A 17887-nucleotide genomic window follows, 5' to 3' on the forward strand; every position below is an offset into this window, starting at 1 on the left:
AATTAACTTAAGACTTGTAATATGATATGATATGATAGATTTTAATGACGTCCACAAGGCTAAAGTAGCCAATGGGACCTACACGATCACCCCCAAGGCAGGAGTGGAACTAATCTAGTTGCAAAGTTTTGGTTAACTTGTCTCTCCTTCTCTAAAGTTTGATAATCAGAGTCACTATTCTCTTCACTTGATCTTCTTCGAATAAGTTGTTGAAGTCCTTGTTCTGTATTGTCTCTTTATAACTAGAACTGATGTCACTATATGCCAGACAATCCTTGACAAAGTGTTGCTTTGTCTCTTTTACTCCCATATTACAGAATAAACATGTTGTGTGTCCACTCTGACAAAGTGTTGCTTCGTCTCTATTACTCCCATATTACAGAATAAACACGTTGTGTGCCCACTCTTCCTTTGTGATTGTATGGTTTTTTATAATGATCGCTACTGAGTAAAATCTTCATTCATTCATCACCTTCGCCCAAAATAAGACGTATTGGAAAAATAGTTTGTAAAACAACAAATTTCTCGGCAGCTTTGGGAAAAGGCCTTATAAGGGGAAGTCAGGAGGGGTGCGGATAGGACGAGTCGAGCAAGATGGATACAATGACCATGGCAGTCTCACGTCCACTCTTTACCTCGAGGCATTGTTTTTCAACATCCAATTCAAAGGTGAGTTTACTACATTTTCTGTACAAAATCCAAATCAATTACTACAAAATCCAAATCAATTTTGAAGCTCCAAGCATTGTTTTTCTGAAATTCAATAGCCATTGTTTTTTCTTATTTTGACAAGATACTGCTGTGCGCGATACAGTCGTTAACTGATCAATTCATCTTCAAGCTGTCAAACTCTTTAGCTTTGTTCTACATTTAGTTCCCTATCACGTTTGCTGATACATAGTGTCTCTCCTACTGATTTGGATGCCACGTCCCCACATTAAGAGGATTTACTATGACATTTACCTTACCGTTGTAAATCTATGCCCTTAATTTTTCTTCTCGTGTTCAAGTTTGGGAGAATCCCAGCATTGGCAATCCACGTATACGCTAGTGTATGTGTGTTTTTGAACGTGTAAATGGATATTTACATGATGGTTACAAGGAGAAGCCGTGTACAGGTGCAAAGATATAGAATATGGGAGTGTGCAACAAGAGCATTCTATCATGAAATCTACGCATGAAAAAAGAATTTCGCAGTGCTGTAACTATTCTAAGGATGATAAAGGGTCAAAAATTACTGAAAAGTAGCCTCCTTGTCCTTTCTTATCAACATTCTCTACAGCAGTAGGATCATTGATTCTAACTATTAAGAGAGTTTTCAGACTTTATTTGTACAACTTCTTCACATTTTGATTCAGGTAAAGTTGTTAGGCCAGACATCCCCTTTTCCATTAGCTTTATTAGCTTTGGTGAAGGGGTTTTCACGTACATGGACGTTTGTAATGTTTGTATTGCGTTGCATTGTCTTTTGTGACGTGTTTACTCTTCGCCTGTTTTGGAATAGACCCCTTAGTAACTTGAAGCTTCTTTTGTTGCTTGTTAGCATTGCATTACCTTATCTCAAAGTTGGAGTTTTTTCTCTGGCTTGTTCTTGCATTTGATACAAGAAATTCTTCCAATTCCATTTACGTTTTTGGTCACTCGTGGAACATTCTTTCTTCACTGTTCAAAGTCTCCTAACTCCTAAAAGAGACAAACGGAGTTCTCTAGAAACAGGATCATCCATGTTCATGCGAGAATTATGATGAGTAAGTGTTTCCCTGAATGGCAACTGGGTTCATATTAGAGGTGAACCACTTCAAGATGACCCAATCTCCGCATGTCAAAATAAAATATCCCAAATGAGATCTAAGCCAATAGGGTGTCAGCAAATATTGGCGACTCATTTTAGGCATGAGATGTATTGATACTTAGATTAGATCTATGAATATCAATTTTTCTTACATCATTTAATCTATGCTGCTTTAGATGGGTATTTTTGATCTTTTTAAAAGTCCTTATTAGCTATTTTCTGATATAAGCCACATTATCATTCTTCCACCCATTAACAAGGGTAATGATGGTCATCTCCTGTCCAATTTGATGTCAAATATATGCCTTTTACCAACTTTATATGCTAAATGAATATCTTTACCATGCAGGCCAATCTAAATCATATTGGTTGCATAGCAGGAATGCTCTATATTCAAACCATGGTAAGTAGTTTCTGAACTCAGAAACAAATCCTTAATTGTAAAGTGGCCTAAAATGAAAACTTCAATGACAAAAGCACATTTGAGTACACTGGTATACTAACACATGCTGCTGAAATAAGGAATGGCGGATCCTCACAATTTACAAATATGAACTTTTAAGCCTGCATATAAAAAAATGAAACAATACACTTTTACTTAAAAAACCACGAAAGCAAAGGAGATCTACAATGAGAAAAAGATAGGAAAAGAAAAAAAGAATAAAAAAGCTCAAGTGTGCCCTGCTAAAGGAGAGCAACTGCCAAGTCCCTCTTTCAGCACACTCAAAATTTAGATCCCAATTCCTCATAACTCCCTTGTTGTAATCAAGTTTCTTTTGTGAAAAGAGATCCCAATAAGTCGTGGGGTTCTAGAAGTGAAGACCCCTGTGGAGTTAAAGGGCAGCTCCCTCTCTCACCACCCCATGGGGGTATGAAAAAATACATCTAATAGGTTTTAGGAGTAGCAATTTCAACTTGAAGCTTACGCGGGTTGGAGAGAAGATTTCAACGAAAAAGAAGACACCACGTCAAAGCATAGTCAGCGTTTACTCTTGAGGCAGGCAGGAATGCATTCATCCTGAGGTAGGTAGGAACGTAGGGACGCAGGAAGCAAGCCGACCAAGCAACGTCGGAAGCTGAAAAAAATAAGCAATGCAGGAAGCCGGAGGCAGGGAGCCGGAAGACAGCAAGAAACTGGGTTGGTCCCACAGACAGCAACAGTGCATCAAGAAAAAGCAAGCTGACCAAGAGCATCAGAACATCACGGGTAACAAAACCCTATTAGTTTATTGGCATTGAGATATCAACTAGTAAGTCCAAGTGCCCCACTCAGTAATCATTTTCGTACACATTGCTTTCCCCAAAATTGCTTTGTCGATTCCATATCATACGTGAGCATGCACAAAACTTCTATACTAAATGTGTGTTACTAGCTAAACAAAATGCAAAAACCATAAAAAATCTATAATAAGATACCAGTGATAACGACATGGTTCCCACGGAAGGAATAAACGGGGGAATCACATGAACACTTGTAGGGTTTTAGAATGATGAGAAGATACTTGCACAAGTCTCATCGATCGATCAACCAAAAATAAGGGAGGCATAGTCAGAACTAGATGGGATCACTGGGGACAACACAGGATCTGACAATAACAGTGTGGCAAGGAATCAGATGGTCAGTGCACCTGTAACAGTAGAACAACAAGCAAGTTTAGGGGAGGCTGCTAAACACAATGACATCTCTGGTAACAAAGGCACAGTTCTGACACACGGGGATAGTTTAATACAAAACAACATCATCAAGTGGAATCAAGGGAGCTTCCTCATTCTTCCAGGATTCCCAACCGAACACATGAGTTCGTTCAATCTTGGAGGAACAAATGACAATCTACCCACAAACATTTTGAGCTTTCCACAAGTTAGCGGACCACCTACAGGAGGAAACTACATTTATGTGAATGCGAAACAATATAAAAGAATAATCAGACAGAGAAAGATACGAAAGATAAAAAAATGCAAAAAGAGGGAAGCTCGCAGCTATACTTCCGAAACTAATACCACACGTCCTAGATAGTACAAAGATAGGGGAACAGAGTTTGAGGCCAATTGAATTTTTGAAACAGTTAAGCGGTTTAATGGTATCAAAGGTAAAGGGAAGACAGATAATTCTTAGGCAATGGACACAGTGGAGGATGGGTTGTCAAATATTTACAGCCCCACGAGGACACCCATGACGTGGTACGTGGACATCTTTGTGAACGACTTGGTAGCTATGAAGGAGAGGGCGTGGGCACTTGAAGAGAGGAGCCAAATCGAAAGTATCACAATGAAAAGAGTCATCGAAGATAACTTGAAACTAGCAATAGAGGTCAAGTCACTTAGAGAACAAATTTAAAAATTGTAATTTAATATGGAAAAAGGAGAGTATGAATTAATATTGTTAAAGAAAGAAGTAGGGGAAAAGAGGGCAGCAACTAGTATCGCGGGAGGAGGGGCTAAGGAAGGAGACAAAAACTCGCAAATGAAAAATATACAAGATGCAATGGCCAATATAGAAATAAAAGAGAACCAACTCAGTGAGCAAATCAAAGAAGTTAGATCATGGGCTAACATAGTAAAGGGGCCAACAAACACTTCTATTGACAACATAGAAAAACAAGTTCGGAGGCAGATTAGAGAGGAAAAAGAAAGAAGTGAGAAAACAACAAATATCGTCATCAAAGGGCTACAAGACTATGGAGAACAGAAAAATACAATAGATCTAGTGAAAGACTTCTTTAAAGACCAATTAGATTGGCATGGTTCAGGCTGGAGTAGTACTGGGATGGGTGACCTCCCGGGAAGTCCCGGTGCTTCACCCCTGTGAGCATCACCTAGATCCAATGAGTGCTAAGTGTTCCATTTATTCTCATGAGAGATGGATTCATGTTGAATCACTACTCATGAAACATGGGTCAATGAGTTTGACTCAAAATCACACAGTTAAATCCTGATATTCACATCACAATTTGGCTTGCTGTGGAAATTATCTCCTACTTATCAATTGATGAGCTTAAGGGGCTTTCTAATGAATGGTTCATAAGGCACAACACTTGGTGAAGGTTTTGCAAATGGGGTTGCAAGCTTTGGGTTTAACTATGGAGGAAACTCTGTAGTTAAGCGCGCTCAGGTTGGAGTAGTACTGGGATGGGTGACCTCCCGGGAAGTCCCGGTGCTTCACCCCTGTGAGCATCACCTAGATCCAATGAGTGCTAAGTGTTCCATTTATTCTCATGAGAGATGGATTCATGTTGAATCACTACTCATGAAACATGGGTCAATGAGTTTGACTCAAAATCACACAGTTAAATCCTGATATTCACATCACAATTTGGCTTGCTGTGGAAATTATCTCCTACTTATCAATTGATGAGCTTAAGGGGCTTTCTAATGAATGGTTCATAAGGCACAACACTTGGTGAAGGTTTTGCAAATGGGGTTGCAAGCTTTGGGTTTAACTATGGAGGAAACTCTGTAGTTAAGTGTGCTCAGGCTGGAGTAGTACTGGGATGGGTGACCTCCCGGGAAGTCCCGGTGCTTCACCCCTGTGAGCATCACCTAGATCCAATGAGTGCTAAGTGTTCCATTTATTCTCATGAGAGATGGATTCATGTTGAATCACTACTCATGAAACATGGGTCAATGAGTTTGACTCAAAATCACACAGTTAAATCCTGATATTCACATCACAATTTGGCTTGCTGTGGAAATTATCTCCTACTTATCAATGGAACAACCATACAAACACAAAGAATCGGAAAATGGATAAGAGGAGGCAAGGACAGGCATGTTAGAGAGACAATGAGGAATACAGGGGACAAAAACAACATCTTAAGTAAGAGAAAATTTCTTAGAGGCACACACATATATCTTGATGATGACCTCACCTTAACTCAGCAGGAAGAAAGAAGGAATGGGAAAAAGTGAAAACAACAAGAGAAAACGACAAATGGACATGGCTACAAAATGGCAGAGTCCAAATTAGCGACAAAATCACACACAATAAATAGGAACTTGGGCCTACTTAGGAACATATAACTATAGTCAGCTAGAACTGTAGAGGTTATCCTTGGAGAAGAGGACCTGGGTTAGGGCCGATAGCTAAAGATAATGACATCATTATGCTTACTGAGACACATGAACATGATGGATGTAGAGTTCCAGTTTTGAGGGGTATAAGAAGATATCTCTGTGGAACGAGAAGATTGAAAATGGTAAGGGGCATGGGGGCATCTTAAAGAAACCTGGAGTAGATTTATAAACTTGGAGAAAGAAGATGTTAACAAGCAGTATATATGGATAAAAATAATAGAGAATTAGATTTCTACAATGGTGGCTGTTTGCTACTTCGCCCCAAAAGGCTAAAAAATGTAAAGAAACCTGGAGTAGATTTATAAACTTGGAGAAAGAAGATGTTAACAAGCAGTATATATGGATAAAAATAATAGAGAATTAGATTTCTACAATGGTGGCTGTTTGCTACTTCGCCCCAAAAGGCTAAAAAATGTATAAAAAACATAGATTGGATTGAGAAGGCCCGTTTGCTGCACTCAAAAAAGACATTGCAGCCTTTAGCTCTCTAAGGGAAATAATGATAATAGGTGATTTCAATGCTAGAACAGCAAACAACCAAACTCTCAATCTTAAGGAGAGTTATAAAAAAAGCAAAGACCCAGTTTGGCTAGAAGAAGAAGAGACACAAAAATGGAAAAGATCATCACAGGATAGCTCGGGAAAGGTCAATTACTTCGGGGCTGAATTACCAAGCTTATGCTGCCTATATAACATGGTCATATGCAATGGTATGGAAAAGTGGCCTAAATCGGGTGGAATCACATGCAAAAGGCACAATGGACAAAGTGTTGTAGATTATGTCATATGCTCGCAAGACTATGTCGCAAAGATAATTAACTTTGAGATAGAGGAGTGCCCCTTGGAGCTAAAATCTAACCATAACCCCATCTTGATAAGGGTAGCCACTCACTTTAAAGATCAACATATTGTCTCAAAACCTTTACAAAAGAGGAAGATGATTCCGACCGGCAAAGTTTTAATGACACAAGAAAACCATAATATTTTCCAAGATTCTCTTTTGTGGTTGTCTAGGGTTCAGGGAAAGCATCTCAACTTTGATAAACAACATTCCATGGACAAGGATAATCTTGTTCTTACTATCATTAAAGCCTTGGAGGAGTGTAAAAGATCTAAGGCCACAAGAGAAGTCAAGAACACTTTTCCGGCCAATCCGTGGTTTGATGAGGAGTGCAAAATGGCAAAAAGGAATTGGAAAAAGAACATGAACAAAGAAAGTAGAAAGGAATATGATCAGCTGATTAAGAAGAAGAAAGAGGAGTATGTGAACATGAGATATGATATGATATGATAGATTTTAATGACGTCCACGAGACTAAAGTAGTCTATGGGACCCATGCAGTCACCCTCTCGAGTCAGGAGTGGAACTAGTTAGTTGCAAAGTTTTGGTTAACTTGTCTCTCCTTCTCTGAAGTTTGATAATCAAATCCGCTGTTCTCTTCACTTGATCTTTCTCGAATAAATAGTTGAAGTCCTTGTTCTGCAGTATTTTTGTATAACTAGATCTGATGTCATTGTAAGCCAGGCACTCCTTGACAAAGTGCTGCTCTGTCTCAACTGTTCCCATATTACAGAATAAACATGTTCTGTTTGCCCACTATTCTTTTGGAACTTGCCATCTACCAGTTTCACATTGCAGCTGATGTGAACTAGTTCTAAGTTGTGCCATCAACATTTTTGCTTTCCAGTTAATAGGTGCTCTTATATAAGCCTTTTCATCATGACTAGAAGTGGGATTAAATTCTTTAATGTAATAAGATTTTTTCCGCCCTATGTGTCTTGTCCACAGAATATTGCAAAATTTTTCATTGACAAATTTCTTTATTTCTTTAATGTTATCCGAGGAAGTTTGGATGTTGATATCCCATTTTCAATCCATTTGTCATTTTGCTTCATCCATGTGCTTTTCCGCCTCACAAGTTTTTCCTCTATGAGCAACTTGGGCCAACGATGTGTTTCTAGACTTTGGGTTTTCTTTAAATAGCTTAGCATCCGGACCAATGCGACGACTTCTAATGGAAAAGAACCCACCTCCGCCAAAAGGATCTCATACGAAACAGTGGTCTTGACTTTAAGATTGCATGTGATGAAGTGTTTTTGAATTCTTTCTACTTGCCACCATTTCTATTCGGACATACTACCGCCCCACACTTCACATCCGTATAGAATAACCGGAGTGACCAGCAAACCAAAAAGAGTTTTCATGGTCGTCCAATCCCATAATTCTGCGTTCCTGCATTTGTTTTGTAAAGAGTATAACGCCTTCCAGCCCCCTTGGATCCTTTTTGATCTGCAAGTATCCCAATTGAGTTTGTTATGAAAATTGATGCCCAAGTATTTGTACTCTTCCACAAGCTCAAGGGGGCTATTTTCAAATAGGAACTTGTCTTGTATGCCCCTATTCTTCTTTAGCGAGAAGATCATAATTTTGGTTTTGCTAGTGTTAACTTGCATTCCTACTTCATGACAAAAATTTTGTAGTGCTTTCAAGTGCTCCTTCAAACCTTCAGCTGTTCTAGCAAGAATTATGAGATCATCTGCATACAAGAGCAATCTTATCACAAAGTGGGCCAACTGCACCCCCTCACCATTGGTTTTGTTTATCCACTCTTCTAACTTGTCAATATAGAGCCCGAATAATGTTGGAGATAGCGGACACCCTTGCTTAACCCCAATGTTGCTGTCAAAATCTTCTGATAGCCCTTCTGTTGTTCTGATTTTAGCTTTGACCTGCTCATATAATCTATAAACCGCTGACCTAAGTTCTTTAGGAACTTCCAACTCTTCCATTCTATCCCATAATTTATTACGTGGCATTGTGTCGAATGCTTTTTTAAAGTCCACGAAACAACAAAAAGCCTCATTCCTCGGAGTGTCCCAAACTTTCTCTATCAAGTGTCTGAGAGTGATGTCGTGATCTATAGTAGAGTGTTTTGGTCTAAAGCCTGATTGTCCTTTTGCACTTTTGCCTTCTATTTCAGCCCAATTGCTGATTTTTTGTTCTACCAAGCTGCCAAATAACTTGCCAAATAGCAGATTGATCATGATGGTTCGGTAATTATAAGGATTGTTTATATCTCCATTTTTGTGGAGTGGGATCACCACACTTGTTGTCCATTTTACAGGGAACCCTTCTTTATTGACACTGTTGAAAATCTTAGTGATGTGTGGTGTGAGGGTTTCAGCACCCCATTTTAAGTATTCAGCTTGTAGCCCATCTATATCTTGCCCTTTACTAGCAGCTAACCTCCTTATGCCTTGAATAATATCCTTTTTGCCGAATAACTCCCCTGTAGTCTTTGTTTCCATGGTTCTACGTTCTCCTAGATCACACTCGTAGAGAGTCTTGGCATATTCCAGCCATTTGGATCCTGTTATGTTGTTCTCTATTTGAGTTTTTCTCCGCTGAAGCTCTTTCCAAAACTTTCTGGGGCTGTTTTTACCAAGATTAATCAACTCGATTCTTCTCTTGTTCACATACTCTTCTTTCTTCTTTTTAATCAGCTGATCATACTCCTTTCGACTTTCGCTGTTCATGTTCTTTTTCCAATTCCTTTTTGCCATTTTGCACTTCTCATCAAACCACGGATTGGCCGGAAAAGTGTTCTTGGCTTCTCTTGTGGCCCTAGATCTTTTACACTCCTCCAGTGCTCTAATGATAGTAAGAACAAGATTATCCTTGTCCATGAAATGTTGTTTATCAAACTTGGGATGGTTTCCCGGAACACTAGACAGCCGCAATAGAGAGTCTTGGAAAGTATCATGGTTTTCTTGTGTCATTAAAACTTTGCCGATTGAAATCATCTTCCTCTTCTGTAAAGGTTTTGGGACAATATGTTGATCTTTAAAATGAGTGGCCACCCTTATCAAGATGGGGTCATGATCAGATTTTAGCTCCATGGGGCAATCCTCTATCTCAAAGTTAATTATCTTTTCAATATAGTCTTGCGAGCATATTACATAATCAACAACACTTTGTCCATTGTATCTTTTGCATGTGATTCCACCTGATTTAGGCCACTTTTCCATACCATTGCATATGACCATGTTATATAGGCAGCATAAACTTAGTAATTCAGCACCAAAATGATTAATCTTTCCCATGCTATCCTGTGAAGATCTTTCCCATTTTTGTGTCCCTTCTTCTTCGAGCCAAACTGGGTCTCTGCTTTCATTGTAACTCCCCTTAAGATTGAGAGTTTGGTTGTTTGCTGTTCTAGCATTGAAATCCCCTATTATCATTATTTCCCCTAAAGAGCTAAAGGCTGCTATGTCTTTTTTGAGTGCAGGGAATGGGTCTTCTCGATCCAATCTATGTTTTTTATACATTTTTGAGCCTTTCGGGCGAAGTAACAGACAGCCAACCTTGTAGAAATCCAATTCTCCATTATTTTTATCCAAATATACTGCTTGTTTACATCTTCTTTCTCTAAGTTTACAAATTTGCTCCAAGTTTCTTTTATTAGAACTGTGGTGCCTCTATGCCCCATACCATTATCTATCTTCTCATTCCATAGTGATACCTTCTTATACCCTTCAAAATCTGGAACCCTACATCCATCATATTCATGAGTCTCGGTAAGCATAATGATGTCATTATCTTTAGCTATCAGCCCTAACCCAGGTCCTCTTCTCCAATGATAACCTCTACAGTTCCAACTAACTATAGTTAAATGTTCCTGGGTGGGCCCGAGTTCCTATTTATTATGTGTGATTTTGTCACTGATTTGGGCTTTGCCATTTTGTAGCCACACCCACTTGCCGTTTTCTCTTGCTGTTTTCACTTTTTCCTATTCCTTCCTCCTTTCTTCTTGCTGAGTTACGGTGAGGTCATCATCAAGATATATGTGTGCGCCTCTAAGAAACTTCCTCTTGCTGAAAATGTTGTTTTTATCCCTTGTATTCCTCATTGTCACTCTAACATGTTTGTCTTTGCCTTCTCTAATCCATTTTTCGATTCTTTGTGCTTGTATGGTTGTTCCATGCTAGTCTAATTGGTCTTTAAAGAAGTCTTTAACTAAATCCGTTGTTTTCTCCTGTTCTCCATAGTCTCGTAGCCCTTTGATGACGGTATTTGCTGCTTTCTCATTTTTTTTTTCCCTCTCTAATCTGTCTTCAAACTTGTTTTTCTATGTTGTCAATAGGAGTGTTTGCTAGCCCCTTTACTATGTTAGCCCATGATCTAACTTCTTCGATTTGTTCTCTGAGTTGATTCTCTTTTATTTCCATATTGGCCATGATATCTTGTATATTTTTCATTTGCGGATTTTTGTCTCCTTCCGTAGCCTCTCCTCTTGTAGTACTTGCTGCTGTCCTCTTTTCTCCTACTTCTTTCTTTAACAATATCAATTCATACTCTCCTTTTTCCATATTAAATTGCAATTTTTGAATTTGTTCTCTAAGTGACTTGACCTCCGCTGCTAGCTTCCAGTTATCCTCAGTGACTCTTTTCATTGTGATACTTTCTATTTGGCTCCTCTCTTCAAGTGCCCACACCCTTTCCTTCATAGCTACCAAATCGTTCACAAAGATGTCTGGATACCACGTCATACGTGTCCTTGTGGGGCTGTAATTATTTGGCAGCCCATCCTCCACTATGTCTATTACCTGAGAATTATCTGTCTTCCCTTCACCGTTAATATCTCTAATATTATCAAACCGCTTAATTGTTTCAGAGATTTCAGTCGGCCTCAGACTTTGTTCTCCCTCCCTTGCGCTGTCTGGGGTTTGTGGAATCGGTTTCGGAAGTAAAGTTGCTAACTTCCCTCTTTTTGCATTTTTAAACTTTCGTGTCTTTCTCCACCTAATTATTCTTTTATATTGTTTGGCATTCACATAGATGTAGTTTCCTCCTATGGGTGGTCCGTTGGCTTGTGAGAAGCTCAGAGTGTTTGTGGGTAAATTACCATTTGTCCCTCCAAGATTGAATGAACTCGTGTGTCCGGCTGAGGGTCCTGGAAGAATGAGGAAGCTCCCTTGATTCCACTTGATGATGCTGCTGTGCATTAAACTATCCTCGTATGTCAGGAACAAGCCACTGTTACCAGAGATGTCATTGTGTTTCGTAGCTTCTCCCAGACTTGTTTGCTGTTCTACTGTTACGGGTGCCCTGACTATCTGATTCTTTGCCACCTTGTTACTTTCAGATCTTGTGTTTTGCAAGGTGGACCCATCTAGTTCTGACTGTGCCTCTCTTATCTTTGGGTGATCAATCAATGATACTTGTACAAGTATCTTCTCTATAGATGTTTCTGTGATTTCCCCGTTTGTTCCTTCCATGAGGACCATATTGTTCTCATTGGTGCCTTGTTATAGATTCTTTATGGTGTTTTACCGTTGTAAATTTACCAATGCCAGGAGAAGTAACAAAGGAAGCCTGAACAGGTACAAAATCAGATGTAAGAAAAAGGGAAAAGGCATACCTGGGATCTGCCTGTCTATCTATTGGAGGCTTATAATGTTGTCTTCAAACGGAATTGAATTGGAGCCCACTGAAAGAGAGGAACACCATAGCAAACAAAATCATCATCAGGAAGCCCGCAAATATGGACCCACTAGTAATAGCAAAGCCTTTAGCACTGGATGACTGGTCCCACCGGTTGCCAAGACTGCCGACCAAACCCCTAAATCTGCCCCTGCACTAATCAACTGATAGAGACTGCGTCCCTATTTCCTTCTCTCTCTCCTTATTTCCTGTCCTGATCTCGTGCCTTGTAGGTGTCTGCTGATTGCGGATTGAAAGCTCTCATGAGCTCAACTCTTAGGATTGAGAAGAATTGAGTTGATTAATCTTGGTAAAAGCAGCCCCAAAAAGTTTTGGAAAGAGCTTCAGCAGAGAAAACCACAAATAGAGAACATCACAGGAACAAAATGGCTGGAATATGCCAAGACCCTCTACGAGTGTGATTTAGGAGAAACCATGGTAACTGAGACTACAGGTGATTTTTTCAGTCAAAAGAGTATTATTCAAGGCATAAGGAGGTTAGCTGCTGGTAAAGTGCAAGATATAGATGGGCTACAAGTTGAATACTTAAAATGGGGTGCTAAAACCATGGAACCACACATCACTAAGATTTTCAACAATGTCAATAGAGAGGGCTTCCCTATAAATTGGACAACAAGTGTGGTGATCTCACTCCACAAAAGCGGAAATATAAACAACCCTTGTTTACCGTACAGGTAAAGAAATCAATGCATACAGACAAGAATACAAAATAGCAGAATAATATTCGCAATAGTAGATGATTGATGGTTTACAAAGATCCCAGACGGGCTATAAATACTACCGCCGAACCTTTCCGAAGGAGTCCGTTGGCTACAAATATTCTATCCGCTACAAACTATCTATCGACGACGTTGGCTACAGAATACAGAAACACTGCCGGACCGTCGGCTATAGAATACAAAATACCGCCGGACCGTCGGCTACAAAATACAGAAACACCGCCGGACCGTCGGCTACAGAATACAGGAACACCGCCGGACCGTCGGCTACAGAATACAAAATATCGCTGGAACCATCCAGTCGGCTAACACCATCCCCCCCAAAAAGAAAAGTCGTCTCCTGACGACTGACAAAATATCTGAGACAAATTAACAAACAAAATACATTAATAGAGTGACTACAACAAGAGAAATTTGCTTTTGATACATCACTGTCACTTTCGTCCCGTGCCTGTAGCCTCTGGTAACACAACACTGCCTCCTTGATGAGGCTGACCTTGATAGCCACTTGTGCTGCTTTCTCTGTTTTCAATTCTTTGGTACCCTGAGCCAAGTGTCGCTGCACTGCCTCCAACTGGATGATCAGCTCCTCCCGAGCTCTCTACGTATCCACCAAGACAGCCTCACAGTCAACACCTGCTCCCATTGCCTCTGGTACATAGAAAGTCCATGCCTACAGCAACTTCAACTCTTCTCAACTAGTCAGACTCCCACGACTGATATCCGCAACGACTGGGGGTCTAGGGGGCAACGCCCTCGGCGGGGTCGAGGGGCAGCGCCCCCGCGGGGTCCTGGGGCAGCGCAACCCACACAGAAATGCACGGAACACACCATTTTTGTCATTATTTGCCGATTCTGCACTCTTTCTGGCAACCATTGATGCGTTCCCTTCCCTTTGGCACCATCTGTAACTCATTCTGAACAACTTGAATCTGTCGTCGTTTTTTTTTTTTTTTTTTGTTAACTGCTTCCTCTACAATCCACCACAAATCCCTCTGCACACAGAAATTCTTCTCCTTCTGGCAGAACAAGCACTCTTCTTTATGTCTCTGTTTCCCCGCGGAAGTCTGGCTGGAGGAGGGAATGGAGTCTGGCTTGCGTTTAGCTTCATGCGTTCCGATGCTTTGTTCAGATGTTTTCAGTGCCTCCTCATCCCAACCGATCCGTCTCAAAATCCTGTGCAATCCTTTTGTGCGGACTCCTGCGGTTCTTTCTCCTGGCAGCAAATGGCAGTATGGAACAGAGGACCACGTCCAGCTCCAAGGCGGACGAATGGAATGACAACGTGTTTGAGACGAGGAATAAAGAAGTCTATGCCCGCGGACCTTTCCTTTATCGGCGGAGACTGTTCTAAGTTTGGAAGAAATGATTACAAGCTCGCGGGGCTCTCTTCGGCAAGAAAGTGTTAAATTTTACGCCCGCGGACATTTGCCCGCGGGGCTTTAACAGCCCGTGGACAGACTGTCCGCGGGGACCTTCGCTTCTATGCCCGCGGATAGGTTGTGGTTTGCGGGACTTTCTCTGCCCACGGACAGGCAGTGGTGGATTTAGCCGACTGGATGGTTCCGGCGGTATTTTGTATTCTGTAGCCGACGGTCTGGCGGTGTTTCTGTATTCTGTAGCTGACGGTCCAGCGGTGTTTCTGTATTTTGTAGCCGATGGTCCGGCAGTGTTTTTGTATTCTGTAGCCGACGTCGTCGGTAAATAGTTTGTAGCGGATAGAATAATTGTGGCCGACGGACTCCTTCGGGAAGGTTCGGCGGTAGTATTTATATCCCGTCTGGGATCATTGTAAAGCATCATTCATCTACTATTGCGAATATAATTCTGCTGTTCGTGTTCATTTTCTGTATGCATTCATTTTCTTTACCTGTATGATAAACACTCGGGTTCGATCCCCGGCAACGGCGGTAAATGTTTATCGTACAGGTAAAGAAATCAACGCATACAGACAAGAATACAAAATAGCAGAATAATATTTGCAATAGTAGATGATTGATGGTTTACAAAGATCCCAGACGGGCTATAAATACTACCGCCGAACCTTCTCGAAGGAGTCCGTCGGCCACAAATATTCTATTGGCTACAAACTATCTACCGATGACGTTGGTTACAGAATACAGAAACACTGCCGGACCGTCGGCTACAGAATACAGAAACACCGTCGGACCGTCGGCTACAGAATACAGAAACACCGCCGGACCGTCGGCTATAGAATACAAAATACTGCCAGACCGTCGGCTACAAAATACAGAAACACCGCCGAACCGTCGGCTACAGAATACAGAAACACCGCCGGACCATCGGCTACAGAATACAAAATACCGTCGGAACCATCCAGTCGGCTAACAACCCTTCTAATTACTGAACCATCATGATCAATCCACTCTTTGGTAAGTTATTTGGTAGCATGGTAGAACAAAAAATCAGTAAATGGGCAGAAATAGAAGACAAAAGAGCAAAAGGGCAAGCATGGTTTAGACCAAAATGCTCTACTATAGATCACAACATCACTCTCAGATATTTGATAGAGAAAGTTTGGGACACTCAGGGGACCGAGGCTTTCTGCTGTTTTGTGGACTTTAAAAAAGCATTTGACACAGTGCCACATAACAAACTTTGGGACAAAATGGAAGAGTTGGAAGTTCCTAAAGAACTTATGTCTGTTGTTCACAGATTGTATGAGCAGGTCAAAGCTAAAATCAAAACGATGGAAGGGCTATCAGAGGATTTTGGCAGCAACATCGGGGTTAAGCAAGGGTGTCCGCTATCTCCTACATTATTCAGACTCTATATTGACAAGTTAGAAGAATAGATAAACAAGACCAATGGTGAGGGGGTACAGCTGGCCCACTTTGTGATAAGATTGCTCTTATATGTAGACAATCTCATAATACTTGCTAGAATGGCTAAAGGTTTGAAAGAACACTTGAAAGCACTAGAAAGTTTTTGTCATGAAGTGGGAATGCAAGTGAACACTAGCAAAACCAAAGTTATGATCTTCTCGCTGAAGAAGAATAGGGGTATACAGGATGAGTTCCTGTTTGAGGGTAACCCTCTTGAGATTGTGGAGGAGTATAAATACTTGGGCATAGAATTTAATAACAAACTCAATTGGGATACATGCAAAGCAAAAAGGACCCAAGGGGGCTGGAAGGTGTAATGACCCTTACTATAAAGGCCACTGAAACCCTCAAACTGGACTTAGGAATTTTGTCAAACATTTGGCATGTAACCGAATAAGGCTGCAATATTAATAATTGTTGTACAACGAAACCTCAATATATGTTGCCAATAATGTATGAACAACAATTCCAGATTATAACACTACCAATCTAAGAGATAGATGACAATATGAAACTCAAATATGAAGTCCAATGCAGTTCTGATTTTATGACAGCAAATAGAACTGATTACAATGAGAGACTGTCACAACTATGCACTTCTAATACATCAAGCTCTTGACAATGCAATGTTATGACATGAACAATAACCTAGTTCAGATTTGGAATGCAAATGACGAAACTTTTACAACAGTTATTAATGACTGGAAATAACTATTTATGCAATGACAGTGCTGACTGTTCTAATCCTTAACATGCAATATTTTGGCAGTCAATATTTTGTGCACCTGGAATAGCTCCAATTTTGCCGGATATGAATGCTGGATTAATGCCACACGAAGAGCTCACAATCTGCCCCAAACTGACTCACAAAATTGCTGCTGCTGCCCAACTGACAGGGCCGTACAGGTACCGCCTGGTACGGCTGCTAGATAAAAATATTGCAGCGTTTTTTGTCACTCCAGAAGCAATAAATCTGGGCGCCTAGGGTTGCTGAATAACCCCCTAAAATATGAAATTCATCCGTCAAGCCAATTAGGAGTTATGAGCAAAAACGTGGGTCCAAACCCTGGACTGGCAGTCTAAAAATAATGCACAACTGTGTCTTCAAACCCTGTTAATCAATCCACAAAGGCTAGGGCACAACTGAAACCCTTATTCCAACCAAAGTAAACCCTTATAACTAAATCTCAATGAAGTCCAAATGAGATGGCTGAATTACCAACTCCTCAAATGCAACAATTCAGGTGATATTTCACACCCTCAAAGTCGCCAATCCAAGGGAGTGATTCGTTCCCAAAGATCAAATAATAATTTGCAGACCCAAGAGACTACAAATTTGCTCCACAATGGAAGAAGTAGAAGAAATCTCAAATCCAAGCATTTCCAAAATGAGAGGCCCAACCCTCTATTTATTCACTTTTTTAAGAAGTTGCTAGAACTTCTAGAAACATCCTTTATAAAATCTCATTATAATGCACTTTTTCTAGAACTTCTAGAAACATCCTTTATAAAATCTCATTATAATGCACTTTTTATAATAAAGTAATTTTATAAAATAAAAAGTGCAACTCAACTTAAAATTATAACATGTAGGCCCCAATAACACATAATAATAAAATATAACCTCTTAACACTTCTTCAAGAGCAAGATATGACCATCTGATCCGCAGAATTGACTCTCTCTCCACACCATTTGCCTACGAGAGTCTGGAATAGGCAAAATCCATGATCAATGTCATGTCGAACTAAAGAGGGGACATTACAGAAGGTGTTATATTCTTTACAAAACAGGTGTAGGAACGCAAAATTATGGGATTGGATGACCATGAAAACTCTTTTTGGTTTGCTGGTCATTCCGGTTATCTATACAGATGTGAAGTGTGGGGCGGTAGTATGTTTGAACAGAAATGGTGAGAGGTAGAAAGAATTCAAAAACACTTCATCACATGCA

At 40.4% G+C, this 17887-nt stretch overlaps 1 protein-coding gene across 1 annotated transcript in view; it reads left to right on the forward strand.

Annotated features, from left to right (window-relative positions):
- Positions 1–473: 473 nt before the first annotated feature.
- LOC149555932 (bacterial trigger factor) overlaps positions 474–17887 on the forward strand; it is a 76545-nt gene continuing 59131 nt past the window's right edge. Inside the window, exon 1 of the mRNA XM_089830042.1 lies at positions 474–669. Within this exon, the coding sequence (XP_089686168.1) occupies positions 595–669 (75 nt within the window). The 5' untranslated portion in view covers positions 474–594. The remainder of the gene's footprint in view (positions 670–17887) is intronic.

Source organism: Cupressus sempervirens, chromosome 5, assembly GCF_028749045.1.
Source record: "Cupressus sempervirens isolate cs-2001-9-10 chromosome 5, ASM2874904v1, whole genome shotgun sequence".
Lineage (NCBI taxonomy): Eukaryota > Viridiplantae > Streptophyta > Pinopsida > Cupressales > Cupressaceae > Cupressus > Cupressus sempervirens.